The 21340-nt window shown below is 51.1% G+C and overlaps 1 protein-coding gene across 1 annotated transcript in view; it reads right to left on the bottom strand.

Annotated features, from left to right (window-relative positions):
• The window catches only part of PPP2R5C (protein phosphatase 2 regulatory subunit B'gamma), a 142236-nt gene that overhangs the window by 61957 nt on the left and 58939 nt on the right, over positions 1-21340 (bottom strand). Inside the window, exons 3-6 of the mRNA XM_007953119.2 lie at positions 7784-7894; positions 6636-6728; positions 6426-6556; positions 1151-1210 (exon numbers count right to left, since the gene is read on the bottom strand). Coding sequence (XP_007951310.2) covers positions 1151-1210; positions 6426-6556; positions 6636-6728; positions 7784-7894 — 395 coding nt within the window. The remainder of the gene's footprint in view (positions 1-1150; positions 1211-6425; positions 6557-6635; positions 6729-7783; positions 7895-21340) is intronic.

Raw genomic sequence — 21340 nt, forward strand, 5'->3', positions numbered from 1 at the left:
TCACCCCACCGCCCTGCATGGGCTGCCCAGCAACAGGACGCCTTCTATTGCTCACCCCACCACCCTGCATGGGGTGCCAGCGACAGCACACCCTCCACCACTCACCCCACCACCCTGCACAGGGTGCCAGCGACAGCACGCCCTCCACCACTCACCCCACCGCCCTGCATGGGGTGCCCAGCAACAGCACGCCCTCCACTGCTCGCCACTCCCCCACATGAGGTGCCCAGTGACAGGGGGCTGACACTGACTGATGAGAGGAGAACCATCCACGGGGACCAACACTCTTCAAATCTCATTGAAACAGTGAGGGTAAGTTTCCTCAGAGCTCCTCAAAAAATGGCAGTACTCCTGCAGGGAAGGTTTCTGTGGGCAATTTTGGGAACCACTAGATTAAACCAAGGTGCAAGGTCTCTTTGGTGTGGAATGTCTAGGTGCCTCCTTGTTACTGCCCAAGAAAAAGCACAAGACTGGTACCATCTCCCAGTCCATTTGGCTGTGGAAGCCTTTGAGGAGCTCTGTTTGGGAACCCCAGGTTAAGAAGCCTAATTCAAAATCGTTTGGTCCCTGAGTGCTGTCCTCTAACAGTATTTCACTGTGTTCTCAGTGACAGTTCCCACAGCAGCCTAGGTTCCCATTTAACAACTTCCACACAAACAGCATCGGGTTTCAGAAACTGACAGCAGGCAAGAAGTGTATGTGGATTAAGCCGATGAAAACTCTGAAATGGAACTGCAAGTATATATAGAAAAACACACACAATCACACCACTGACACATTGGGAATCAGTCAGTACCCTAAACATGCAATTACAACCTAGTTTTCTTAGAAACTTCTGGTGTAAACCTGCTCATGTTACCGTCTTTAACACTGCTCCCGAGGAAATAAATAAAGCTGTGTTTCCAAGGAAACAAGAATGAGGTACACGCTATGAAAACGAATCTACACATGAACTCTAGGCTGGAGGTACATGTCGTGCAGTGTGCCCTAACCCAAGAGCTCCCCGACTCCTCCTTGTCAGCGAAGTCTTCCTGAAATCACTCTCGAGAATGGTTCTGTTCTGGAGAGGCATGGGGTGAACTACGTGAACCGGACCCTTCTGGAATACCTTCCACCTAGAGGCACTCATCCCAGCAGTACAGTGACTTACCTTCCCAGTATTTCCAGTAATTCTGCTATGCCATTGTGATGCTCTGTTTCATAAATAAACCTAGAGAGAACAACGTGTCAGTCAGATGCAGATCTGGCTATACAGCTGGGATGAGCCAGGGTCTGGGAAAGGAAACCGTGCTTCCAGGAGGAGGATGCCATAAGCAAGCAGACAAGGAGACAGTGATAAGCACGTGTGTTTGTAGAAGCCCACCGCTCGTGGCGCGTCGGTCAGCGTGCTGCCCTGTGGTGGGTAGTGTGTTGCTGTGAGGCTGGAGGCTGTGCCACAGATGTTTCAAATCCCCGCTGGGTCACCCCTGGTGGACAGGTTTCAGCAGAGCTTCCAGACTGGGACAGACTAGGAAGAAAGACCTGGTACCTACTTCTAAAAAACTGGCCCATGCAAACTGCACGACTAGAACATGAATGACAGAGCGCCAGAAGAGGGCCCCTTGGCTCAGAAGGGCTCAGAACACGGCTGGGGAAGAGCTGCCTCCTCGGAGCAGAGTCGACTTCATGATGCGGATGGAGGAGAGCTTTCTGGGCCTTTATCTGCTGCCATGGCACAACTCAAAATGAGAAGGGGCTGCAGACACCTATTAATTATCAGGACGTGGAATGTACCAAGGATGAATCTAGGAAAACTAGAAGTTGTCAAAAATGAAATGGAATGCATAAAGATCGCTATCCTAGGCATTAGTGAGCTGAAACAAACTGGCACCGGGCACCGGGAATCAACCATCTGTCTACTCTGTCAGGAATGACAAATTGGTAAGGAATGGCATCGCACTGTCAGAAAGAACATCTCGAGATCCATCCTGAAGGACACTGCTGTCAGTGATGGACTGATATCCATACCTACAAGGAGACCCGTCAACACGACTACTGTTCAAATCTGTGCACCAACTACTAAAGCCCACGATGAAGAAAGGGAAGATTCTCACAACTTCTGCAGAGTCTGAAACTGATCAAACATGCACTCAAGATGCATGGATAATCACTGGTGACTGGAATGTGAAAGCTGCAAACAAAGAAGGATTGATAGTTGGAAAATACGGCCTTGAAGATAAAAATGATGCTGGAGATCACAGGGTGGAAATTTTACAAGACGACCTAGTTATTCGTCGTAAATACCTATTTTCAATGACATAAACAGCACTATACACATGGACCTCACTGGGCAGAATACACAGGCATCAAGTCAACTACATCTCTGTAAGGAGATGATGGAGAAGCCCAATCTCATCAGTCAGTACAAGGCCAGGGGCCAGCTGCAGAACAGACCATCAACTGCTCATACACAAGGTCAAGCTGAAGCTGGACCATGTTAAAGTAAATCTATGAGAGCCAAGTGTGACCTGAGCATATCCCACCTAACCTGAGAGACCATCTCCAGAACAGCTTTGACACACTGAACAATAACGACCCAAGATCAGGCAAGTTGTGAGATGACATCCAAGAAAGCAAAAAGGTCATTAAAAAGACAAGAAAGCAAGAAAAGACCCAAACAGAAGTCAGAAGAGACGACGAAACTTGCTCTTGAACATGGACTAAAACCAATGGAATAAATGACAAAGTCAAAGATCACAAGAGCAGACTTCAAAGGGTAGCTCAAGAAGACACACAAAGTATCACAACGGAATGTGCAAAGACTTGGAGCTGCAAAACCAAAAGGGAAGAACACGCTTGGCATTTCTCAAACTGCAAGCACTGAAGGAGAAATTCAAACCCTGAATTCTAATACTGAAGGATTCTATGGGGAAAATATTGAATGATACTCAACAAACCCAATGCCACCGAGTCGATTCTGACTCATAGCAACCCTGAATGACAGAGTATAACTGTCCCTTAGGGTTTCCAAGGACATCACCTTGATGCAAGTGAACTGCCTCATCTTTCTCTCATGGAGCAGCAGCTGACGGGTTTGAACCACTGACCTTCTGGTTAGAAGCTGTATGTTTTCATCACTGCACCACCAGAGCTTCCTGTTTGAAACCAGTTCACTACTGAATGACATAGGAAGTATCAACAGAAGATGGAGGGACACACAGGGTCACTGTACCAAAAAGAACAGCTCAACGTTCAACCACTTCAGGAGGTAGTGTGTGATCAGGACCTACGGTACTGAAAGAAGAAGACCAAGCTGCACTGGAGGCATTGCCAGGAACAGAACAAAACACAAAACCAAGTCTCTACAAATGATGGGATACCCATCCAGGTGCTTCACAGGTGGATGCAATGTTGAGAACATTCATTCATTTATACCAAAGAATTTGGAAGACAGCTACCTGGTCAAATGACTGGAAGAGATCCATCCATACTCATGCCCATTCCAAAGAAAGGTGCTCCAGTGGAATGAAGAAATTATCAAACAGTATCATTAATAGCACATGCAAGTAAAATCATGCTGAAGATCGTTCAAAAACGGCTGCAGCAGTACATAAGACAGCGAACTAGCAGCAATTCCAGAATCAGAAAAGGACGTGAAATGAGGGGTGTCACTGCTGATGTCAGATGGATCCTGGCTGAAAGCAGAAAGTACCCGAAAGATGTTTACCTGTGTTTTACTGACTATGCAAAGGCATTCAACTGTGTGGATCATAATAAATTACGGATCATGTTGAGAAGAATGGGAATCCCAGACCACTTAATTGTGTTCATGCAGAACCTGAACACAGACCAAGAGACAGCCATTTGAACAGAACAAGGGGACATTGCATGGTTTAAAATCAGGAAAGGTGTGCGTCAGGACTGTATCCTTTCCCCATACTTACTCAATCAATATGCTGAGCCAATAATCAGAAAAGCTGGGCTATACGAAGAAGAACGCAGCACCAGGATTGGAGGAGGAGTCATTAACCACCTGTGACATGCACATCACACACAATCCTGCTTCCTGAAAGTGAAGAGGACTTGAAGCCTCACTGAAGAAGAACAAAGACGACAGCCTCCGGTATGGACTACATCTCAACATAAAACAGAAATCCTCACAAACAGACCAATAAGCAACATCATGATAAACAGAGAAAAGACTGAAGTTGTCAAGGATTTAGTTGTACTTGGATCCACAATCAACACTCACGGAAGCAATGGTCAAGATATCAAACGACACACTGCATTGGGCAAATCTGTTGCAAAAGACCTTTTGAAAGTGTTAAAAAGCAAAGATGTCACTTTGAGGACTACGGTGTGCCCTGACCCAAGCCGTGGTCTTTCAATTTCCTCATATGCACGTGAAAGCTGGAGACGAACACGGACGCTGAAGAAGAGTTGACGCATCTGAGTATTCTGTGCGCCACCAGAAGGAAGAACAAAGCTGTCTTGGAGAAAGCACAGCCGGAATGCTCTGTAGAGCCGAGGTGGCTGGACCTGGTCTCAGGTGCTCTGCACACGTTGTCGGGAGGAGGCGGCCCTCGCAGAAGGACGGCAGGCTTGGTAAAGGAGGGGGTCAGCAAGTAAGAGGAAGGCCCTCGAGGAGATGGACTGACACTGGGTGTGACGTGGCTGCGGCAATGGCTGAGGACGGGGCGGGACTGGGCAGTGTTTGTATGTAGGCTGCTATGACTCAGAACCAACTGGAGGGCACCTAGTAACCAACGGGGGAGCTGGGCAAGTGAGGCGGCCACCACCGCTGTTCAGGAGGCTGACAGCCAGCAAGAGGAGCTGGTGCGGCAATCCCGGGACGCTGGGGGTCTTGGCATGCCTTTCTCTCTGTCACCTACCTCCTTCCCCTTACATGGTCATGGCAGGCAGGTAACAAAGGCAGGGAGTCTACTGTCCCTGTGTACAGGGACATGGAGGCTGTAAGGGACATGTGGAAGCCAGACTATGTGGAGCCTGCTGTTTTGGCTTCACAGGGCACACTGTCACGCTGTCCTGTCACTGTGGTCTGCCACCCCTTGGTGCCTTGGGGAGGCAGGAGCCTTCGGGCTAGTGCAGAGAACACTGTTGGTGGGGAGCAGCCCCCGGGGCCCACAGGATGGACACGATTACTTTCACCTGTCGACACTGGTTCAAGGGCCCACCACGGGCTGGGCACCAAGCTGCTCCTGGGTCATGGCATGAAACAGTCAATAGGACCTCCGCCCTCTGGGTACTGACCCCACTCACAAGCCCAGAAAGCGTTTTAATGACAGGATGTTTCTGGAGGCCCAGGAGGCAGAGGAGAAGGGATGGTGGCAGCAGCAGCCAACACCCTGGGGCAGCCAGAGCCCTGAGGCCAGCAGAGGCCTGCACGGCCCTGGTGGGGCCCCGAGGGCCCTGCCAAGGACCATGTCTGTTCATCTAAGGGCAGCAGGAGGGGGAGGGGTCAGTGGGTCAGAGACAAGTTAAGATTGAGCCCAGAGACTTGGTCAGGAATAGCGTTTTCAGGGACAGGGGAGGCGTGAGAGAATGGGGGTCAAGGTAAATACTACACTTGGAATGTTGTGCAAGGTTCTGTGAGCTGTGGGGCTTGGACCACCTCTGCAGTCAGCTCCCAGGACACCAACTCTTGCTCTGTGGCCTGCTCACACACATGGCACTGGGCGTGCAGCCCCTACCTCCTACGCCGGACCAGGCAGTGAGCACCGCCACACCCCTCAGGGCTCTCCCAGTCTCCAGTGTGAGTTCTGAGATCTTCTGAGACTTCCTAACGGTCCCATCCCCCCGCACCTGCTCCTTCGTTCACTGGGGACACACAGGTGAAAGGAGAAAGTGGGCTTTGGACAGAATCCATCCTTCAGTTTCAGAGAGAACCACAGTGAAGTTAGCGAGGCGTCTCAGCAGCCACCGGAGACAAGGACAGGCGTGTGGTGAGGAGATGACCCCCGGAGAGCAGCTCAGGGAAGGGAGGGAGATAGGAAGGAGGGGTAACAGGCCCCCCCCGGTCTGGCACTGAGAGGTATGTGTCAAGGGGGGGGGTCCTCCAGACATGATAATGACGCTGCCTGAGAAAACACTGACCCACTGCCATCGAGTGGCTCCTGACTCATAGGTGCCCCTAGAGGACAGAGCAGAACTGTCCCAGAGGGTTTCCAAAGCTGTCATCTTTATAGGAGGAGACCGCCACGTCTTTCTCCAGCAGAGCACCTAGTAGGTTGGAACCACTCAATTCTTGGTTTGTGGAGGAGGACTTAACCATCACACTACCAGGGCTCCTTCAAGAAAACATTATGGGTCCTTAAGTGGCATCAAAGAAAACGATGAGGTGGTGGAGGGGGTGGGTGGGTGAGTATTAGCTGTTAAAAGGAGCATCGCCCCACGAGAAGGCAAAGGCCCCCCGCATGCTGACTTACCTATAAAATATATTATTTATCTGCTTTCTGATGTAAGCTCTTAAGCCTAAGAATTTCCCATAGATCCTGTGAAGGGTGGTCTTGAGAAAGTCTCTCTCCCGCGGGTCTTCACTGTCAAAGAGCTCTAAAAGCTTCAAGAAGGAAAGGACATTCAGTGGCTCTGTAGGTCTGCTCGGCAGGCTTTCAAATGCTAACTAATTTGTACTTTACCTGTAATACAAACTTCTGATCAATATATTTCTTCGCTATATTAGGCTGGAAATCTGGAGACTCTAAAAATCTTAAGAAAAATTCATAAACAAGCTGGGAGGAAAAGGGAAAAAAAAAAAAAAAGAGTCAAATTACATGGTATTTTATTAAATGGGAATTAAAATCAACCCCAAATTGAATCTTTATTTCAAACATTAGCCTTTTTAAAAAAGCCATCAATCTATAGAATTAAAGCTAAACCACATGACTTAATTCAGTTGTAACTAATAATAATTACCGTAATTACTTCATTTCACTAAGACCCACAGACTGTACCTTTAACTGGCATTTAAATAAAAGGATTTTCCCGGGAGACGTCACCAGTGCTAACCTGAGCCGCTGGGAGACAAGTGCATGTGGCCACAAACAGGGCTGTAACCTGACACTGGGTGGGACCTGCAGCCTGGTACCTGCCAGTGTCCCAGAGTGGGTGGCTCAGAGGGCACCGAGAGGAGGCTGGGACTGCCAGACAGAAGGTGAGCAGGATACAAACCAGCACCCCAATCACCTGGAAGGAGTGAGACCAGCACCCCTGCCCCCCAGCCTCAGTAATGTGTGAGGTCAGGAATTTTCGCATGCCTGACATGTTCTGCAGCGACATCCAAATGGAGCGGGGAAGTTTTACTACCGAGACACCCTCCTCTCAGGGCTGACCCAGTCCACCACTCAAGCACAATGGCATGCGTGTCCCCACTGCCCGTGTGCCTCTGCACCGACGTCCTAACCAGCCAGCCTGCCTGGCCCTGGACGGCCTGACGGGTGTCAAGAAAGGCACCTGCTGGCCACGAGTCTGGGCAGCCTCACAGGCATCCATTATCTAAGTGCTGAAAACTGGGAGAAGACACCACCGAAGTCCTCTGGGCCTGGATTCAAGGGCTGCAACGAAAACATGTGGGCAACTCCACATCTTAGAAACTTGTGTGAAGTGTTCAAGCAAATATACACGTGAAAACCATGGACTCTCTCTTCTGCCAAAACCCTTTCCTTGTATTTACGGGTTTGCAAGGCCTACGGCCACCAGAGACAGGATGTCCATGGGACTGGCTGCATGGAGGGTTGAAGACCCACGTGCCTGCCCACAAGCCCACACGCTTCACGCCTGAGTGTACCTGTAGGTGAGGCCAGGCCGCTTCTAACGTCGGCTCGTCTTCCTCTGGGTCAAACTCTGCTCCCGTAGGATTGGAGGACGGTGGTAGCGTTCGGAACATGTTTACTGCAAACTGAGAGCCACAGATCCTACAGTCACCATCGGGACACTTAAAGGGGCACAGAGAGCACTGTAAAGGGCCTAAGGGATATGAATGACTGTTGGTTAAGGCACTTGGCTGCTAACCAAAAGGTCAGTGGTTCAAACCCACCAGCTGCTCTATGGGAGAAAGACAAGGCAGCCTAGGAGACCCTATGAGGCAGTTCTACTCTGTCCTATAGGGTCACGGAGTCAGAACTGACTGGATGGCAGTGGGTTTAATGATCGCCGTGTCATGTGCTTTCCAAGTTCAGACGTGGCAGGGGCCCCGAGAGTGATTCCGGGTCACAATTGCAGCAGCAGCAGCCCCTCTGCCTGACCTCCACAGCCGGCCAGCACCACACAGGCAGCGGGCAGTGGTGACTGCTGGCGACTGTTACACTCAGCACGTGCTAGCAAGACAAGGGTGCGATATGACGGAAACAGCCGAGATTGAGGGGGGACTCGGGGGACATGGAGGCTGACGTCCTGCACAATCACCCATGAGGACGGAACGCACCGGGCAGGACAAGGCAGCTCTGAGTGCCTATGCTGCTGCAAGCGGCCTGTGAGCTGGTCCCTGTACAACAGGAGCAGACCGCTGTGACCCGCTGGCTTTGCACCGGCTGAGTGTCAGAAGCCGATCACCAGGCCTTTCTTCCTACTGTCTGAGGGCAGGCACTCTGCTGACACTGGCTCAGCATCGTAGCCACACGCGAGCCCCCACTGACGGACGGGCCCCTGGGCTGAACTGAACCTGGGTCTCCCACACGGAAGGCAAGAATTCGACCACAGAACCCCCATCTGCCCAGAGTTTCCACAGAGAGCACTGCCTATCAGCAAGGAGCAAACCTACGGGTCGAGAGCCTGGATACGTGCCCAGGGGGTGGGGGGTTCAGGAGCCCGTGTGGACATACGAGGGAATGGCGTGGAAGGTGGCCTTTGTCTGCAGTCTGGATGTTCTTTCATTCAGCTCATTCCCATCTCCTCTGTCTCCCCTCACGCTGCCCTCACCACCCCCACCCCAGCTCCTTTTATTTTCGACTTCACAAACGTCCACGTGTTTTAGGACAGATGTTTTCCACATAAAGTCGAGATTGTCTGGAGCAAAGCGAGATCTCAATGCCCACACGGTTAAGAGGAGAAGTTAGATCTTGGGGGAAAATGCGTATCAACCCATCAGTGATTAAATATAAAACAGCTGAGTTTTTTTCTGTATCATCAATTTATAACCAACGTTTCTCTTGCCCTAAGTTTAAATACAACCAGTTCTCATAAGCTGCCAGTTACAGAGCTGCGCTCTGGTCGCTGACTCACAGATGTGTGCCCACCACTCACCAAAGCACAAGATCAAAAACATCTGCTGTGGACAACGAACCCCCCGCCTAACAACTATTAAACGCTACGTCCAAAAAACCCAAACCCACTGCCGCTGCATAGATTCCGACTCACAGCACCCCGAGAGGACGGAGTGGAACTGCCCCACAGGTTCCCAAGGCTGTCATCTTTACAGAAGCAGACTGCCTCATCTTTTTCTCATGGAATGGCTGGTGGGTTCAAACTGCCAACCTCTTGGTTAGCAGCCCAACGCTTAACCCCTGAGCCACCAGGGCCCTTCAGATACTACGAGAGTGTGTCCAAGGCAAACAGGGCCAAGCCGCCCAGCGAGGGGAGCAGGTGAGATTCTGAGAGTGCTTCAGACTGAAACTTTAAACTAGACTGTACTTCTATCAGACAATGAAAAACAGAAGCAATCTGCCTGCTATGTATTTAAGAGGTGGAAAAAGTAGAGGGGGTCGTGGTTAAATGCTCTGCTGTTGTAGTGGGTAAGACACTCGACTGCCAACTGGAAGGTCAGCGGTTCAAACCCACCAGCTGCTCTGTAGAAGGGAGACTGGGCAATACACATCCGTAAAGATTTATAGCCTTGGAAACCCAATGGGGTTCACTACAAATCGGAACAACTCGATGGCAGTAAGTTGTTTTTTTTTTTTTTTTGTTTGGTTAAACGTAGTCATTGAAGAGATAAAAACGTACCCCAGTTTGGACTCCTTAATAAACTGGTTACAGCCCGCTACTAGTCCAGGTACTCCCTATAACTTCAGGTCGAAGGCCTCCTGCACAGGTCTTGTCTGTTAAGCTATGGGTGCACCTCACGCCCTGTGTGGTCACTGAAGCTGAGAAGCCGACCGAGCCACCAGGCAGCTCCTGATGCAGACCCCCCTTCAGCACCCCTGAACCAGGAAGTTCCGTTACTGTTGACCTAAGCGAGGAAAAGCTGTCTCTCGCCACAAGAACACCTCATCTGTAACTTCTGTCCTGTCCTTTCCTACCAGGCAGCAGTGTGCAGACTTAGCACTCACTTTGAGAAAAGGTGAAATAGCCTAAAAAGTGACGTTTGAAAAGACAGCAGAGGGCAAACGGTGTGGCGCCTCACTCTAGTCTAACCCAGCCATGCTTCCTGACACAGCCGCTTCCAGGGTGAGGCGAGCTGACAGCACTGGTGTGTGACCCTGTGGTCCCGACGTCACCTGCAGGGGGCACTGCGCCTGGAGGTCCCTGAGTGCTACCTGAGGGCAAAGGGTGTGGTCTCAGGAGCCACAGAGGGCGCCCTTCTGTCAACACCAAGCCACGGAAATCAGGGGGTGCTGCATCTACTGGTCTAAACCTCAGGTCCCTCTTGGGTCAAACCAACTCACTGCCATCGCTCCACTGAAGTACGGGGACTGAGTGCACGGGGAGTGACTTGGAGCCTGTGACACAGACCGTGGCAGGCAGCACGACGCTGTGGGAGGGACCCCGCGTCCTCGGAGACTGGAGGCCTGCTCGGCCTTGGTTTTCTCACCCGGGGAAAGGAGTGAACCCTTCTCTGCACTGGGCTACTGGGAGGACCACATGAAACGTGCAGACGCACTTTTTAAATGGAAACCAATGGTCCATGAACAGTTACCGTTCCCCAGCAGTTTCCAAGTATGTGCTGGCGCCTCTCCAGCGGTCGTGCCTGTGTGTGTGCGTCCAGCCTGCAAGGCTGGCTGCGGCGGCTGGACGCCTCTCGATGCCCTGACACCCACACGCATGGCTCTTCAACCAGCCCTGAGACGTCCTTCTCTGAGCACAGATGCTGCTGACTTAGTTGCAAACCAAACACCGAGAAGCAACTCCCTGGAAATTCTTCAGGGGCTTCCCCCCTCGTAAACATGGCTGCCGTGAGGGGAGCTGATTCGAGGGAAACTAACAACGGCTACTGTCACCACCATGAGCCTTCCTATGCCTGGGACGTTTGTCATTTGTAGGGAAGCAGTCAAATACCCACGCCGGGACAGTGCAGCATGAGGAGACGTGAAGACAGGAAGAGAGAACCCAAACCAACCACTGCCATGGAGCCAATTCCAACTCACAGCACCCCAGGGACAGGTGGAACTGCCCCCGTGTTTCCAAGGTTGGAATCTTTACGGAAGCCGGCGGCCTCGTCTTTCTCTCATGGAGCGGCTGGTGAGTTCAAACAGCTGAACTGCTGGTTAGCAGCTGAGCGCTTCACCACTGCGCCAGCAGCGCTGTATGAAGAGACACACTCCAAAAATGAACCAGAAACAAGGGGTCAGAGGCAGCGAAGAAAGGGTCCGACTATTCACGCTCTCTGTTCAAAGCCCCAAGCGTAGGTCTGCCTCCCCAGCGAGCCCTGTGCTTTCCTCGTGTGTGTCTAACACCAGGGGAACCCTGGAGTGGGGGCCTCAGCTTCCAGAGTCACACCGCTCAGAGGGTACACTGGGGGCGGGGTGCAGCACCAGCAACATTTTCTAAAACACAAAACTGTCATTTCTTTGAGGATGACGTAATTTACCTGGAAAAATCAAAAGAGGGAACTGACAAGCGACCACCGCTGAGCCTCCAATACAAACCCCAAATAGAGAGAGGAACGGTGACAACCTCCCTAGCAACAATACGCACCTACAAAAAACAGACAGGAAGACCCCGTGAACACAGCCACCTAAACTGCGCAGTGCTCATGGGCTGACAACCAATGCACGAGGCCGAAATGGAGGCACCATGCAAATGTGATTCAAGGGCCCTGGAGAGGCTCCAGACGAGGACGAACCGCCCAGTCTCCCGTGTGGACGACTTCCCAGTGGAAGGGGGGGGATGCCCCACGATCCGTCCATCTGTAAATGAAGGTAACCTTAAACATAACTCTGATCCGATTTTCGGGCACACCCTACGAGTTTAAAATGAACGTGGAAGAAGAGAAGTCCTGGGGCAAAGTTGGAGGGGACGCTGCCCCTCCTCATCCGAAGACTCAGCTTCCAGGCCCCCCGAGTCACTGAGGCCCTGGGCCTTGTACTGTGCGGGTCCCTAGTAGGCCCTCACCCCGTGGGAAAAACGCCTCCCAGTCACCTGACTGCCTGCAGCCCCAAGCAACCGTCAGAACCTGTGGAAACTCTCCGACTGCACCTTTCCATCCGCTGCGGTGTCCTCTGGCCAGAGACGCCCACGCCCTCCCTCACCCTTGTCCCAGGCGGGTCCCGGGGCTCAGCCCCCCGGCACACGGAGCAAACTCTCCACCAGCTCAGCGGTGCGCTCAGGGCGTGGGTGGATTCAGCCTTCTTGCTCTCGCTCTTTCTAGCCAAGAGCCGCTTTCAAAGAATGCATCCTCCTGAGAGCCGCCAAGAGCTACATGGAAAAGCAAGTTAAACCCTTATTTTTGAACAGCTCACTATTTCCACACTCCAACATGTTCTTCGATAACAGTTCAGGGTCTCACGAAATCAAGACCCACGAGTCTTTGGAGTGCAGCTAACAGATGAACCCAGCCTCGATTTTTCAAGCTGTGAATACTTCAGTCTTACGACTATTTCACAACTCAATGACAATCCTATCTGGCTTCAGAGAGGTCTGAACATACCCTAGTTGTTTATAATTATATGTATGACTTTATTTTAAGAACGGAAAACTTGTATGTGACAGGTGGTACTTTACAATAATTATAATTTAATTTGTTTCTACACCAAAAACCAAACTCATTGCTGTTGAGTCGATTCTGACTCATAGCAACTCCTCCTCAGGTTGCTGAGGTGGTATCACTAAGGAAATAGATTGACCAACCTTCCTTCCGAGGAGTGGCTGGTGGATATGAACCGGCAGCCTTCTGGTTAGCAGTCACATGCCTTAGGCACTCCGCCACCAGAGCTCCCACTATGTAACTCTGTTCTGGTTCCCTAGTGCCACTCTGACAGGAAATATACCACAAATGGGATGGCCTTAAAAAATAGGAGCTTATTCTCTTACAGTTTGGAGGCTTTAAGTCTAAGTTCAAAGTGCCAAGCTCCAGGGGCTGGGTAAAAGCCCCTCAGCTGTGGGCTTCAGCTCTGCCTCCTGCTCCCGGCCCACTGGAGCTAGAGGCTTTTCTTCACTCAGACAGCTGCTGGCTGCTGAGGCTGCGAAGCCCAAGGTTGACAAGTAAAAAGGCACAGTCCCGATGTTACTAAACCACACGACAGGCCATTAACTCAAGTCTATCTTAAGTACCAAGGTTGGCAGAGCATGGCAGGCTGCTGAGCAACGACATGGCTACATGCAGGGTACATGCAGGGTCCAAGTAGGCTAGCTACTATCCCCAAGGCTTCTCCTTATATACAGGAAGCAGACCACATCCCAAAGGCAGCTACTCAGCTGCTTGCAGTAGATCCCACCATGGAGTTGACTGCCAGTCTCATCATGGGGAATAACCACCACCAGCTGCCCAGCCGCTCAACCAGGCCCAGCCAAGTTGACACAAAAACATAACCATCACATGCTCTGTGTTGCATGTGATGAAAATAAACTGAGAAGTCAAGTTTTGCAGTCATAGCTTCCCAGTCATGGACACATACCCAGCCACTTCATGCCACGCTCCCCAACCCATCAAGCAGGTACAACCAAACAACTCAACCCAACCCACGGCCAAGGAGTCGATTCTGACTCACAGGGACCCCCAGTGGGTTTCCGAGGTGGTACATCTTTATGGAACTAGATTGCCCCGTTGTCCTTCCATGGAGTGGCTACTGAGTTTGAACCACCAAACTTCTAGTTACCAGTCAAATGCCTTAGGCACTGTGTGACCAGAGCTCCTCAGCAGGTATAGAGTTTTCCCCAATCCTTGATGCCTGTGTTTTTCGTAACCATTGGTGGACCACCTGTGTGGCTGGAGCAGAAGCACTGTCTATGATAAACAAAGGGGAGACCTGCACTTCCCGCCAGGATCGAGTTCTAGGGGTGGACTTACTTTACTGCCTGAACAAGTGACAGACAGACAGACACGAACGAATGAAATTACGGACTGCAAGGCTCTGGACCTTCGGCAGGGATGACAGGGATCCCTGAGAGACGGGGTGCGGACGAGGGGAGAGCTTCCGGGGTGCAGTACCTGGAGACAGGCCAGTGGAGGCCCGCAGATGTGAGTCAGCGTCCCAGATCGGAGAGGGCTGCGCAGGGGGCATGCAGGGGGCCGCCCGCCACCACCACACGGAGAAGTTGACAAAGAAAGCCTTGTTGTTACTTCACCCCCCCCCCCATATCACAGCACCTACTACAAACCCAACTTTTCACAGGTATTTCCAAAATTGGAGATGGTGCAGTGGTTAAGCACCTGGCTGCCAGCTGAAAGGTTGGCAGTTCAAGCCCACCAGTGGCTCCATGGGAGAAAGGTGAGGCAGTTTGCTTCGGTAACGTCTGACAGCTCTGGAAACCTTGGGGGGCAGTCCTGCTGTGTCCTATAGGGTCACCATGAGTTGGAATGACTTGACTTGATGGCTACAGGTTTTTGTTTGTTTGTTTGTTTAGGTTTGACTTTGTGTTTATCTCACTGTTGTAAGAAGCAAACACTTCTTTTGTAAATTAAAAACATGAAACAGAGCAAAGGCAAACCCTTTCAAAATAACAGAAACAAACACAAGACCTCCAAGCACTGGCCCAGTGATGCCGACAGCAGCAGAATCATTGTCCAGGGCTCACACAGTATTCTCAAACCACCTTCGGTTCCCTGCGAAGGCCAGCTCGCCTTTAGCCCAGCCACTGTAACTCTGCTAAAACACAGGGAGTCCAAGTGGGAAGTCACGGCGTCAGGGGTCCCTAAAGTAAGTCTACAGACACGTGAAGCATCTGCTGAACTTCCTACTCCCTTGGTATCATTAAAACCACTCTTTCCTCTCCCGTTTCAACTGTCTTCACCCTTGCAACAAGTTTCCAGAACAGACTGCAAATATCAGATATAAAAACAGAAGCAGCAAAGTGTCCAACATCAGCTCTCAGGAGAAGCACGAGACCCTCATCCGGGTACCGGGAGCAGGGGTGCAGCCCCCGGCCCACAGATACAAGGAAAGCTTCTACGCGCTTAAGAGGAATGTTGATTTTAACCACAGGTGTGAGGGAAAGTCTGCACCCCACACTGTGGGCTGAGTCATAGCACCGTGATGAGCTTGTTATTCCCGGAGCGGTGCCCCAACGGGGGTCTTGATGGAACAGTGATGACCATTATCCTGCACACAGGGGAGCTGCTTTATCTTCATTCATTTTGATGATGACAAATGTGCTACATAATCTTATTAAAAATTTAAGAAATACAAAAATTCACAGAAGGGAGGAGATCACAGAAGGGCCCCATCCAAAGGCAGTGACCGTTAGCCGTCTGTCCTGCGTTCCCCTGTATTCACTTTTGTAATAATCTATCTGTGATGTGGAATCGATAAAGGACTCTGGGGTGTGAACGGCACTGCAGGCCTGAGCGGCCTGCCTATGGACTGGGCATCACAGTGTGCTTCTCTCCCCGGCTCGACTTTCCTCGTCTGAGCTCATTTATGTCACGGACCTCAGCTCACACTTGAGCAGTGTGCTTTCAATCCCTCAAACACGGGCACCTACTATTTAAACTAATCCGACCACCTCTCACGCAATAGTTCAGCAGTGTGAGGACCTTCTAAAGAAGGGGACGGAAAAGCTGAGTGATCTCTGGGTGTCAGCCGGCAGCAGGCTCAGAATAAGCCCCTCCAAACACCTCGCAGCTCTGAAGGACGGGGTGCATTTGGGCATCCACCTGTCACTCTCTGATGAGCTCCAGGGGCATGACCGTTGCCAGCTGGGATCTGAGGGCATCAGAGGAGGTGTGCGCACAGCTTAACGCCCCCTCGTGATGGGGGCTGTGCCGGGAGTGGTACAAGTGTTCTCCTTGGTCCTAACTGCTCTACATGGCAGGCTACCATCATATCTGTTCCTCTAACGGACGGACTGAAGTCATACCTCTTGTAATACGCCTGCTTTCCCTGCACCTCCCTTTGTACACACCCCCTGCTTTGGGGGAACTCCTCTCCCCACCACTCCAGCCTGTGAGCTGGTGGGTGTGCACTGCACCTCCCCAGCTACGGCCTCAAGTTCAAGGATGGGCACCTGCTGCTTCTTCTGGTTGGGAACCACCACTGCACACAAACGCGGAGAGAATGAACCTGGCGCATGGAGGGCAGGAGTCGCAGGGAAGGGCGCCGAGGCCTGCCCCTTCACGCCTGGGGACGAGGTTAGTGAGCTTGCCCAGAACCTGCCGTTAAACAGGCTCCCTTCGGTCTTCAACGATGCCGACCTGGGTTTCTGGCACTCACAGCCTGCAGGGCTCTGAACAGTGAGAAGATCCAAGGCCAGACCTTCTGACACAGAGCCCACAGTCGTTTTCTGAATCGCCACGCTAGGTGCTGCAGCCAAGAACCTGGGCCTGGAGGCCTCGTGCCAACTGTCACCATCAGCCCCACCTCCTGTCTTGCTTCCCCTCCCAACAGTCGCTGGTCTGGTCCCACTGTCTCCCTCCTGCAGAGACCCAGCAGTGACTCAGATGATCGCTCCCACTTCTTCCTGCTGCAGCCAGGGCAGTGGAGGAGGCTGGACCTCAGGACACAATCTCCCTTCCTGGGATCTGTGGTCTCCATTCCAGCCTTACCCCACTGGGAGCGCTGAGCTCTGGCCAAACTGAACACATCTGCTCCCCAGCTCTCCAAGCTCTGGGGGGCTGCTGCTCCCCCCGCTGGAAAGCTCCCCTCACCCCCTCCGGCTTGCCTCGGCTTAGCCATCTAGGCCTGATGCCTCGGCCCTGCATGTAGCTGTCACCTCTGTGGGCCACCTGACAACAGGTGAGGTCCCTGTGCGCAAGCTCCCCGGGTCCACCCGCTGACCTCAGTGCTGTACTTGCCAGCCTTAGCACTGCACCAGACAGGCGGTGTGCTCTGCAGGGGACAGGCCCTACCTTATCCTCTGCTACGGTCCCAAGAGGCAGCCCAGTGCCTAGAACACAGCAGGCAGGCAACGACCCTCTGATGACTTGCTGAGAACACCAGGTGGTCTTCCATGTGCTGGTCCAGCACAACACACGGGCACAGTTCTACAGAGTCCACTTGGAGACGAAGCGGCTCTGAGCCATTCAACTCATTCAACCACTGATTCCACCAGCTCCTCGCTGGCCTGACTCATCTGTGACTGCTCAGAACTAGTCCCAATGCCCATGTCTATACCGAAAGCTCCAAATCAAATGAACATTTGCTGAGACCTACGTGAACTTCATTGTACTGAGGACCCAACCATATAAAGAAAGGCAGAAAGGGCTGCCACAAGGTGGCCTAGGAGGGCTGCGAGTTCACAGCGGGCAATGCAGGAAAGTTAGTTAGAACAGTTACTCTCAAACGCCTGGCACCCTTAAGAATGACGTGGAAAACATGTAACGCACTGCTGGGACCTGTCTTCAGGAAGTCTTGAGCCAACAGGCCTGGGCCATGTGTGTTTCTGACAAGCTCCCTGGAAGCTGATGAGAAAGCCGCCAAGTAGCACCTTGGCCTCAGGACTCCGTCACACTCCTAAGAAGGACTGAGGATGCCAAAGAGCTCTGGTTTAAGAGAGTTATAGCTACTGATATCGATTGAATGAGAAACAAAACCAGGGAAACGTAAAAAATATGAACTCATTAAAACAAAACAATCCAAATCCCTTATGTGTTAATGTAAACAACACAGGTTTTTGAAACATCACTGTATTTTCCAAAAACAAGAACAAGCCGAGAGAGAAGGGTGCCATGGTTTGACACTTTTGCAAACCTCTGTCACGTCCCCTTTGTAGAAAACAGATGGATTATTCTAGCTGTTTCTGCATTCAATCTATTGTAATATGCTTTGGTTGAAATATAGGAAGCATCTGGTCTCACAATGGTAAAAGGGAGGAGCTATTTGAACAGCCCTTTCAGATAATCGGGGACTCCTCTGACATTACACCTAAATTTGACAAGTCATAGCTTATTAAAGGGGAGCTAGGAGATGGGTCGGAAACCACCCACCTCACTGAGATCCAGTGCGTGTTTTACGCTTTGCACAGCGGTGCATGATTCCACGTCATTTATTGGTCACTTGGAAAATACGGCTTCACTGAGTTACACCCATCTTCCAAGTGTTGACTCACTTCATTACATACCTGAAAAATCTCACTAATTAGTGTCACCGCCAGTCTCATCAGGACAGTCTTCAGCACTGGAAGCTGAAGCTCATCATGGAAGATACAAGTTCTCCAAAATCCAAACTTTTGCTTGAAAGTTCGAGTTTAATCATTGATAACAAATGCCATGAGCTAGTTACTTTGTTCATTTTTTGAAAAAACATCCACTAATTACCCAAGTGTGGAAACCAGTTTGCCTGGCAGTCGTTCAAGTAAAAGTAGTGTCCCAGGAGAGTGCGGCCAAGTCAACTCCCAGCACAACTGCATGCGTGCCCTACGGGACGTCACGGTTCATCACACCCCACAGCAGAGGAGGGATCTGTGCACAGGGTCACAACTCAGGGAAACAGCCATTTCTTTGGTTTTATCTGGGCCATGAAGTGGAATGACTTTAAGTGCAGTGGGTGGTGGTGAGGGGTCAGCTGGGGCTGCAGCCTTGCTGTGTGCTGAGGTGCGAGTCTCAACCGGCCGTCTGCACCATCGGGATAAATGTCAGCATGGTGACAGTCAAATAGGACTCTTATGAATAGTTCGGACTTCACAGACTCTCTGGGAGGCCTCAGGGACCTCAGGGATACGTGAGCCACTGATGCGGATGCGAACTACTGATTTTGAAGAAAAGGAGAGACCCCAAAGTTCTTGACTCGGGGTCCACTGCCGGCCCTGAGGTGCTAAACCCGTTGAAGTCACGTGCAAAAACTGATACACATGCCCACGTTTCACATTTTCAAATGGTCTAATCCAAAACGTTGCCTCCTTAAACACTATCAACAGCGCATTTTTACTTTTCTTACTTTGAATTTCTTAAAAGCTGTAGTATTACTTGGTTTGAGTATGAGATAAATGCCCCTGCCTGAAGAAAAGATTAACTAGATGATTTAATTGAAAAAGCAGATGGCTGGTTCTAGTTAAAATATGACTGGATTAAGGGACAAGAATGTTTATGTAATTCAGGCCCGAGAAACTAAATACTAAGATTTTCCCCCTGGGTACTGCCCCCTTTTCACCCTCTTCTCCCCAGTCCTGTCTTTTAATCTAGGAAACAAGGGCAACTGGAGGATGAAGCTCTGTGATGCCTGGTCCATAGTCCCGTCTAACAATACACAGAACACATGAAAAGATGCCCAACATCAAGACTCATCAGGGAGATGCTGGGCAAAGCCACAGGGACATGCCACTTACGCCCACCAGGACGGCTTAACAAAAGACACGTAACAGCAAGTGGTGATGAGCTGTGGAGAACCGGAAACCCACACACCCTGCTGGTGGGAATGTAAGATGGTGCAACCACTTTGGAAAACAGGCTGGCAGCTCCTCAAACCATCAACCACGGAGTTCACGACATGGTCCAGCATGTACACTCCTGTGTACATGCTCAGGAGAAAAGAGAACACACGGTAGCACTATTCACGTTAGCCAGAGAGTGGGACTAACCCAAACGTCCACTTATGAAGGAGCGGGTAAACCAAATGCTGTCTATCCGTACAAGGGAATTATTATTCAACCCTAAAAATGAATGACGTCTGATCAATGGTGCACTGTGGATGAATCTTGGAAACATTATGCTAAGAGGCCACTCACAGAAGACCACGAATTGTATGATTCCTCTCTACAGGAGACTTCCAGGGTAGACAGGAGTCAGTCGGTGTTTTCAGGGCTGGGAGCGGAGGAGGCTGGGGAGTGACTACTAATAAGGCCTCATGAGATGAACTGGCACTGTGGCTGTAGTGAGGGCTCAAGCGTGGAAGGGCTGAGGATGGCGTGGCAACGGGCAGTGTTTCATCCTGTTGTATGTGGTGTTGCTGTGAGTGGAACCGACTAGATGGCATTTAACAACTAATGGGCATGGGGCTTCTTTGAAGGGAGGGCAAAATGTTCTAACTTTAGATACAGTGATGGTTGTACAACCCTGTGCCTATATCAGACACCTGGAATCGTACGTCTTCGATGGGCAAACTGTGTGGATGGGAATGGCGTAGTGCCTGAGGCACCTGACTGCTAACCAGAAGCCTGGCGGTTCAAACCCACCAGCCGCTGCTCGGAAGGAAGGTTGGCCAATCTACTTCCGTAGTAATACTGCCTCGGAAACCCAAGGAGGGGTTGCTATGAGTCGGGTCCAACTCGATGGCAAACAACAACAACAACAACAACAGCAGCAGCAGCTGTTTCAGAACACTTCGCAGCCCAATGTGATGGGTAACACAGGCGGAACTCGGAGATGGTGCAGGTTCGGTTCCAGACCACTGCGATAAGGCACATCCTGCAATCAAGAGAGTCGCATGAACCGTTTTTCCAGTGTATGTAACAGTAATGTTTATACTACACTGTAGGGAAACCCCACAACAGCATTATGAACAAGTCTGAAATATTATGAGGATGACCGGAAATGTGACAGAGACATGAAGTAAACTCATGCCGTGCCGTTGGAAAAATGGTGCCAACAGACTTGCTTGCTACAGGGTTGCCACAAACTTTCAATTTGTCAAAAAACATAATCTCTGTGATCGCAATGAAGCCAAGTGCAGTAAAAAGAGTTGCGCCTGCACCCGCAAAAGGAGCAGGGCTAGGAGGACGGCATCTGGATCCTGCATTAAGTGGGGATGGATCTTCTTAACAAACTGACCACTCTCAGCAAACGAACAGAGGGGACGTCTTCAGCCTGATAAAGAGCATCTACAGAATACCATGACAACAAAGCAAGACAGAACATGCGACACAACCCAAAAACAAACCCAATGACGGGCAAGACTTCAAGCAAGTGCTTTCCAGGAGTCCTCAAGTGGTGAGCAGGGGCGCCCGGGCCCTGACGGCCGGTGTCTCACCAGAACAGACACCCAGCAGCAGACCTTTCCGTCGGCCACACTGATGCAGGCACTGCTCAGATGGACGCTTCTGCTGGACGCTTGAATCTTGTGCCCACTCACCACTTCTGAGGGTCGCACGCTGCTGCCAA

The sequence above is a fragment of the Orycteropus afer genome, unplaced genomic scaffold (assembly GCF_000298275.1).
Source record: "Orycteropus afer afer isolate SDZICR_OR568_19922 unplaced genomic scaffold, OryAfe1.0 scaffold00371, whole genome shotgun sequence".
NCBI classification, from domain to species: Eukaryota; Metazoa; Chordata; class Mammalia; order Tubulidentata; family Orycteropodidae; genus Orycteropus; species Orycteropus afer.